Here is a 9,158-nt window from a genome sequence, read left to right as displayed (position 1 = left end):
CAATATTTGTCTATTGAACATTATGGATTATGGAAGCTTGAAGTGGCTAATCTAATCTATGTCCACTAAGATTATGCAATTTGAATCAAGCTACACAAGATGCTCATCATGATGAATACATTGCTCCAAACAAGGCTTCATTAACGTGACATTGAAGAGAGGATATGAACCAAGGGCAGTTAGAAGATCAGTATCCAAAGCATTGTCTTCATGTTGCTTGATGATTGTATCCAGACCATAGCAAAGCAGTTTGATTTCCTTCCGAGTGTCTCTAAAACGTTCTGTTTATTATATGCAACCAAACTTTGTTACCAATATGAAATGGTACACAAGTTTTCTATCCAAGGCACTTGTTATAGTTGGCAGAAGTCTGAAGCATAACACAAACAAGGTAATACTTCAAGACAGGCTTGGAGGTTTTTTCTCACTCTCAGATGTCATCTCCCGAATCTAAGGCCAAGCAATATGTAGGGGAGTCACAAATCTCTTTTCAATAGTTTTAATGGCCTTACTTTCTTCAGAGGTATGCCTGTCTTAGAGGAGAAGCAAGAAACAGCGAGAAATCACAACAAAAATGCACACCTTTCATGCTAGTTACATCTCACTCTTATGCACACTCAGATTCTGCACTAAATCTAATTCTAATATATACAAGATCAGCATTACGTAATAGCTGAGATCTTTTTACTTTCCTTGAAGACACAGAGATGCATAAAACCTATCTATGAATCATGGACCCATGTGGACCCATGTGCACCGCATTCTGTAAGAATTCACACACGGATGTTCAGCATCTTGAGAACCAATGGATATTGGTGAGTGCTATTTTTATTGGCACCAGGTGTATTCTGTTTAGTAGTCATTTTCGGCTCTCATAACAGAGCATATAAATCATTAATATCATGAAGATAACAAATATTATTACAACCAAGGTGACTCCAAGAGAAATCAAACCAAATGGAAAAACCGGCTACAAATATGAAAAGAATGTTCATTTACTCCTATTAATAAGAGCCGATAACAAAGATGATTATGAGAAGTCATGTACCACATAGGGCCCTAACATAGCCGTTCTTGATGCTATAGGTAACAAACAATGATCATCAAGTGTCTGAGCATTAATTTGCCAATATAAAGTGTATAAATTATAAGTGGAAGGAAATGATCTTGTGCAAAACAAATCAACCTGTCATCCTAAAGATTGTTCCCTTGCATGAAAACCTTGCATATTAATTCCTCTTCAATTTCAAACATAAATATTAAATAAGATAAGGTATGTTAAACTTTATCTCAAAAATAGGATACGATTTCTACTATTTTAACATAACTGTGTTTAGCAACGTGAACGTTCATCATTTCACCCTATTATTCTAAAGGGTATGCAGGTTTGTTCCACTAATGCTTTCGACATTCATTCACTACAATAACCCTACTCTAAAGCCTGTCACCACTAGAATTCACCCCTACTATTTTTCAGGGCGAACTATAGTTTCCCCCTTCCCCCCCTTCCATTATTGTTCTCTGGACCCCTACTAACTCCCTAGCGAATAGTAGGGGCCTCCCATCCACAACTAATTGAGCCCCACCCACCCCTACGGGGTGGGAATGGTGCCCTACTATTCTTAGCCAGGGTGTTTATGTTACAAGTACGGTTTTCGTTGCACCAAAAGATTGACTCGTTAATGTCCGATACAACCACTAGACTTATAGAATCCACAAGAGTTGGTTAAGCCATGTCACAAACCCGAACATTGCGTTGCACAACACAAAGAGACCAAGGGTGCACACCTTGCAACAATTCATGAAGCAGTTCATGAAGCAATAGTTCTTGCAGTTCATGTGTGCTTGAGGACCCCTACTACTCTAAAAGGTTAGATAGATTCTCAACTTCCACGCCCATTAGAATAGTAGGGGTCCGTAACCCACCAACATTAGCCTCCCACCCACAACGAATCGAGGTGAGGGATGTTAGCTGTGTATAACTAATTGTGATCATCTATGGGTTTCTAATTTCATACATCAATGTTGATTTTTATCCAATCTAACAAAAAGACCAAAAAGCTATCCGAGAAGATGAAGACATGCATACAGAATCAACATCAATTATCATATTAATATGTAGACAAAAAGCGCGATTTAAGAAGGATGACTTGGAACCATAAAGAAATTGAATTAATTCTAACAAATCAATTTCAAAAGTTATTTGTTCTATCTCTTATTATTTGACAATGAGCTTTTTCAAAATTTGAAGCTCAAGGAAGATGGTTGGCAAGATGGCATGATACAATGAAGATATAAAACTTGTCTTATATCCTCCACTGAAATTAGGGAATTTCTTATATTACAAATGACTCGAGGACGAAAATATTATCATATCTCAAAATGATTGAGAAGTAGTGCATGCCAGATTTCTCTACTTCTGTAATATACAATTTTAATTATACAACGGCAATCCATAGGTGGTACTGGTAGTAAACATTAACTTCTGAATTAAAACTTTATCTTCTACATTCAAGAGATCTTGTCATCATAAGTAACTCCAAGGGTTGCAAATGATCGTGAATGAAGAGGTATATAATACTATCTTGACCTTATCTGAATGAAGCTTCAATTTCCTCCAATGTTCTACCCTTGCTCTCAGGTACACGCAATGCAACAAAGGCTAGTGTCAAAGCACTAATAAAAGCATAAAGTAGAAATGTTCCTGCATCAATATTTTCATATATAAGTCTTAATGATTCAGTAATGAGAAGATTTAAATATTGTTTGTTATTTGTTTTCTATAGAGAAATGACAATACCTGCAGAGCTCCACTCTAAAAGCATATTGATTGTCATGGTCACAATCCAAGATGACAAACAATTTGTCAAAGTTGCTACACTGCCAGTATGAAGAACCAAAAGAAGTCAGCTAAAACAATATTCAATACATTAGATCACTTGCACTAAGAAGATACTAAAGAAGAATTTTGGCAAATATAATCAGTGTGTTGTAATTATTGATTCGATTGCTCTGTTGCACAAGATTTTTCTTTAAGGGTTAAAACCTTAGGACAGATGCTTAGCAAAGAAGGCACGATACCTCAGATATAATAATCCATGGAATGGGTCCAATACCAATGGAAAATGAGATAATGTAGACCTACATTGAAAAAATCCTAATCAGTCATTAAGGTGCAAATAATGTCTATGACGGAAACTTAAAAGCATCAGAGCAGAAAATGTGAAACAAAATTTTCAAGATGAAATGCCTGCCAAGTTCTATTCCAAACACACTAGGAGGCTAGTTAATGCCAAAGCACTGAAGAATGTTTGCATAGCTGAGTCTCCAGAGAGTTGGTTCTGCAAATTAACCAAGACATTGAAATTAGCTGTGGGAAACGAAATTATGAATTAGGTGATAATTATAAAAGATGTATTCAGATGCTTAATATCTGTAATCTAGTCAAATGAAATTGTATTTCTGTTAGTTAACCATATAAGATAGCAAGAGTATATTCCAAATGAATGACTCAAAGAGTCAAGATAATATCTGTAATCTAGTCACATGAAATTGCATATCTATTAGTCAACCATATAGAATGACAGGAGTATATTCCAAAATACATAAGTCAAAAAGTGTCGAGATAAAAAAAAAAAGAATACCTTAAAATAAAAGGCAAGACCAACAAGGAGAAGGCATATAGTCATTCCTCCAGAGGAGATCTGTCCATTTCAAAACAAATTCATATTAATTCCTTTCAATGAATTTTGATTGATTTTTAGTGATCACAATGCAACTTGTCCAACCTATTGTAGCAAAGGCTTGCAATAGGCCTCATACTTACAATTAGGAGTATCCGTCTTCCAGTTTTGTCCATTAACCATGCAGTAATTGCAGTCATGATGACCTATTCAATGGTATCCGAAGATTATTTAGATTAATAAAGTTCATTACCATTAGTTGAATTTGGATCATGCATGACAATTAGTTAATTTCAGGACTAAGAAAAAACCTGAATACATGCAAGCCCAACAGATGCAGCATTGGCCGATGAAATTCCTTTCATGATACAATGAAACTTGAAATTAGCAACTATATTTGAAGAAATTCAGCCATGTAGACTAAAACTTTCTATCTACTTTATTAGTCTGTACTCTGTACACAATGCATTAGATAAAAATAGCCAAGAAAGAACCCTTCGAATTTAATTAGTCTGTACAAACTGGAACAAATGACATGTACCCTGGAATTTCTTAATATATATGTATATATATAATTACACTCACCAGCAGACTTGAAAATAGAGCTGCTGTAAAACATAATGCCATTGACTCCTCCCAATTGCTGTAATAAAAGCAGCCCAATGCCAATCTGACAAAACAAAAGATGGTGTGAAGTTAAGATCATAAATACTCACCATTAAAGTCAAAAGACATAATATATTCTTTCTGATGTACTTCCCAGATGTGAGGGTGAGAAGACTTACAGTCAGAGGGAGTGCATATCTTCGTTCACGTAGTTCAGACAATTTGACACTGGTTTGTTGATTGTTAGTCTCTACAACACTCTTATTCATGGAAGAGTTTTGGGTTAATTAAAAATGTAATTCCCTTGAGGAAACAAAGACAATTTTCGGGCGGCATTATTCATTAAAACCCAGGTGCACATATGCCAGAAATGAAAGAACAAATTGGCACCTTAATTTCAACTGCTTCAAAACATATATCAGCATCAGAACCACGAAGGGATTGCAATGAATCTTCATATAGTGGACTTTTTTTCTTTGCCTGCACAGTAACAGGCATACATTTGAAATGATGAATCTTCTGGAACTGCTGTTTGATGTTACAAAATGCTAAATATCTTTTCATTACCAGTAATGAATATATAATGTTAGAACTCACCAGCCATCTAGGAGATTCTGGGATAAAAAAGAGCCCAATGATCAATAGGGCACAGGGCACTATGCCTGTAGAACCCACATATCAAAAAGAGACCAAGATCTCTAACAAAACGTAATCTGAATTTCAAAATGAGCACATAAATGAATCCTTGAAATGGAGCTATATTACTCTTGGTCGTATACCTGCAATTGCTAAAGACCTCCAGTTAAGGAAAAGTCCAAAAAGATACGCTAGCAGTATGCCAATTGAAACAGAAAGCTGTACCACAGAAAGCCACACAAAAAGTCACTGCTAAGATTCTTAAATCTATGAGACAATATTCAGTACTAAAATATTTACCTGTGTTACTGTGCCAAGACTTCCCCGCAAGTGTTTGGGAGCTATTTCAGCAATATATATTGGTACCTAAAGGTCAGGCAGCAGTAGTAAAAAGCACCATGGCTTAATCATGACTCCAATTTTTAGCATTAATAATAGTACCAAGAAAGCATGTTATAGGTTTTCCTTCTTGAAAAGCTTGACTGAAAATAGCCTAACTTACTGTGAATGAGATAACTCCCACCCCAAATTCTGTCAACAATCTTTCCAAATAGAGTAATGAAGCATTCTGCAACCAAAAACAGACATGTCACAGATGAGTGAATTGTACCAAAGGATAGCAATCACTTCTGAGAATCCTTAGATTTATTTTCAAAATTTTTGATACTCTTGATGAGTAAAGAAAATTGCCTGTGCCAAGGTGATGACAATCCATCCAATAATATTGGGTACTGCAGCCACCACTAATGCCTGTTTTTAAAAAGTAAAGAAACAATCAGAATTTGTGGGGAAAGAAAAAATTGAAAGTCGAGGGATGTCCTTGAGAGAAGAAGAACGCATCTAATATAGTGGCATTCCAAGCTTACTCACCCCTTTTCGTCCAATGGTATCAGCTATGTGTCCACTGACTATTGCTCCTAGCATTGCCCCAACATTTGAAAGCGACCCAAATACAGAAAACTGTTAAAAAGAAATCAGCTTTTGAATATATCTGTTCATCCCATTAAGATCTTGTTTTGCATGTAAAACTAAGATCAGCAATCAAACTGACTTGTAATTACAACTTCAACTATAGGGCCTGAAAAACATACCTCAGAAAGACTTAGGTCAATACTGCTTATAATCTCACTTTGTGTTGGTGATGAATACCCAATCTACAATAACATCAACACCTTGGTGAGATAACAAGTAAAAATACACTGTCAAACTCCTCTGTTTTCAAATGATGCCCCACATGCACCATCTAAAATTGGACAGTAAGAAGAAATTGCCGAGATTAAAATTCAAGCAATCAAAGTTTACTATCACCACATCCAACTGGCAGGTAATACTGAGGTTACGTAGATTGGAAAAAATGTTAACACTGATTGTAACATGATTTAATACTGGGTGTAATTCTGCTAAATTCTCATCCTATACTTTTTACTCAGCAGATTAAATATAAAAGACCACATTTATCAATTGTTGTTTTTCGCTCTAACACATTTATCTACCAATCTGGATTTTGCTTTGTAGTGGATTTGTGAGGTAATCTAGTTAAGAGTTTCCCTGTCCATCGAGAAACATAATTAACAACATGATGGGAAAGTGAGATCCATAATTTGATAGTGTGATCCTTCTTTGGAATTTACAAAATTTCCGTCAGTCCAAAATGTTACAAGGAAAGGTCTGAGAGAGTTCATTCTATACAATATCCAGAAGGGGAAGAGTTCAAAAACTCTAAAACATAGATTCTCCAAAGCAGACAAAGATAGCTCTACAAAAAATAACTTCAGTTTGCTGAACTTAGTCACGCCTTTAGAAGGCGAGGAAACATAGGACAGATTGACGGTTGGTCAAAAAGTGTTAAGCACACAGATATGCTGAGGGGGTGGGGTGAATCAGTATATGCCAGATTTAAATTCCATACTTAAAACTTAAGCAATATCAATAGCATTACTGCATTTCACAGCTCGCAATATATATACTTCTCTTTATTAAGTACACAACTTGCACAACTTCCACCACAACAACCACATTGGAATGGAACTGATTGGCATTATATATACATTCCAATATTATTTACACCTTTATGTCTGCCTAGAACTTAATTTCAATGCCCACAGGTGGGCCAAGGACAAAATCCTTAATTCAAACGTATAGATGGCTTGGTCCTAACACCAATGCGTTACACTAGGAGTAAGAACACTATGCATTTCTCATATTGAACTCAATTGGTCCCAAATTACCTTCACACGCTTCTTCCAGTTGGTGCACGCTACCTTCCTCTAGCGCATCCAACAAAACTTTCTGCAAAGTCAGTGAACTAGCATTGTGAACACTCAGTCATCTCTAACTTTCTGAATGCAGGAGCAAAACCTCTGAAACTCTGGAATATTTGTCATGTATACCCTTACTTATCTTCCAAACCGCATACAAAATTACTTTACTGTGGTAGAATGCGGTATCACAAACGTCAACATTACAACTGGATGCATATACAGTCTCTGATCAGCAAACCTTAGAATTCCAGGCCACAACAAATGCATTAGACATATAGGAACCACTGACACTGTTACATAAAGATAGCTATCCAATCATTACTAAACTTTGTCCTTTATTGTTCTCAAATACTCTAACACGACTTAATCACCTTGAGATCAACAATCTTCTTGACATCAATGACAACACTAATGCAACAAGAGGAGCTCATTGTATGGCAACGGATGTATATGGATTGAGCTTGCCATACAATTGCTATAAAAAAGTTGCCATTTTTTTTGGGTTATTGACAGGAATTTGTCCACATGTAGTTGTGTTTGTGAGGAGGAATATGCATAGCTCTGAGAGAGCAAGGTTGTTCAGTTAAATAACAATATTTGTATTCAGAAAAAAAAAACTCTACACTAGCTGCTGGATGAAAAGGATTTTTTACAAGTTGATGAAAAAAAGCTTCTAAGAAAGCTTCTAGAGGTTGTGTTCAGCTCAGTTTGCATGCCACTGGATGCCATATAAATGGAGGATGTCAACAACAGTGATCACTGGAGGCTGATGAAACCAGGCATGTTTGGATAGCCTGAAAGGAGAGAGTCGAAGCAATATACTTTGAGTTTCAATGTTCAGGAGATGAAATATTTCTTATTATGCTCTTAAGTCTATTATTGCCTCTGATGCAGACACTTCTCTATGTCTGATAATGATTTACGACTTGTTAAACTCTTTTAGATAAAAAAGCTAACACGGCAGACAAAAGAGGATAAGACGGAACAAACATACAACACTCAATAAATATCTTTTAAAATTCAGCGCAATTAATTATATAAGATCCGGTTTATATTATTACAGCATAGTCTTATATCTCTTATCAATTAACTCTCCATTGTGCAACATGCATTGGTGGAAACATACAGTGGAAGAGCCCTCTCCAGATTGCGGCTCTCAGCGAACATCTCCATTCCTAGTAAAAAACAATTCTGTATTTGAAGATGCTGTCACCAACCATCATGGTGAGTGGTGAGAAAAGGTATGAATTAAGTGACCATTCCCCCACTAATTTAGGGTAACCACTGGTGTGGTAGGACGGCTGCCACCAAGTGGCAAAAGGCCTTTGTAACTATTTAGTGTTTATTGCTGTGGTGAAGTCTTAAATGCCTTGTGAATCAATAGAATGGCTTATATCATTCTCCCCTTTCTCCAAAATTTTGGACCTTCCAATTCAAAACTAGTTTATTTGACAACAAACTTTAAGAAAGTTAAAACATTAAGAACTTAAAAACGCTTGTTTTTTAAGGTGATCCAAGATTGCTTTTTTTTCCTAGGATGGTACTACTTCAAACATCTAGGTAAGAGTTTGGGTTAGATGGTAGAACCATCCTTTTGATCCAAACAATAAGATCACAAATCGACCTTCCACCATATTTGATACTTCAGCAATTTTTGATATCGTTTCTTCTTTTGCTTCCAACTACTTGTTGAACCATAAATTGTCCTCTAGCAAAATGTCATTTTTCTCTTTTCCCAGAGCTTAGGCTGCAGTTCCACAGAGGGGGCTTCCTAAAAAAATTTCAGTGGCTGCTACTGAGATTTTTTACTGAGATTTTTTAAGAGTAGTTTGAAACAGGTGGTTCCATGAATTTGTTAGTGCAGCTTAAGCTTGAAAGTTTAAGTTCCAAAATTTATAAGTACTTATGGTCTCATGAATCTTGTTATTTTTCATTTTCAATTCAACAGAGTCTATAAAATACAAAATGATAA

General features: G+C 35.9%; 1 protein-coding gene across 1 annotated transcript; it reads right to left on the bottom strand.

The window, feature by feature from the left end:
* Nucleotides 1-2,216: 2,216 nt before the first annotated feature.
* On the bottom strand, nucleotides 2,217-8,359 carry LOC131028154 (sugar transporter ERD6-like 6). The gene is made up of 19 exons (XM_059219010.1): nucleotides 8,313-8,359; nucleotides 7,425-7,476; nucleotides 6,017-6,079; nucleotides 5,796-5,885; nucleotides 5,616-5,675; nucleotides 5,428-5,493; nucleotides 5,226-5,291; nucleotides 5,069-5,144; nucleotides 4,887-4,951; nucleotides 4,680-4,769; nucleotides 4,469-4,549; nucleotides 4,269-4,353; nucleotides 3,995-4,041; nucleotides 3,827-3,889; nucleotides 3,645-3,704; nucleotides 3,276-3,341; nucleotides 3,082-3,141; nucleotides 2,801-2,880; nucleotides 2,217-2,704 (listed from the first exon to the last, which is right to left on the bottom strand). Exons 1-19 carry the CDS (start codon nucleotides 8,357-8,359, stop codon nucleotides 2,677-2,679), a joined length of 1,245 nt encoding a protein of 414 aa, XP_059074993.1. The 3' UTR covers nucleotides 2,217-2,676.
* Nucleotides 8,360-9,158: the final 799 nt, after the last annotated feature.

The sequence above is a fragment of the Cryptomeria japonica genome, chromosome 4, assembly GCF_030272615.1.
Source record: "Cryptomeria japonica chromosome 4, Sugi_1.0, whole genome shotgun sequence".
Taxonomy (NCBI): domain Eukaryota; kingdom Viridiplantae; phylum Streptophyta; class Pinopsida; order Cupressales; family Cupressaceae; genus Cryptomeria; species Cryptomeria japonica.
This window is presented reverse-complemented; position numbering and strand designations above follow the sequence as displayed.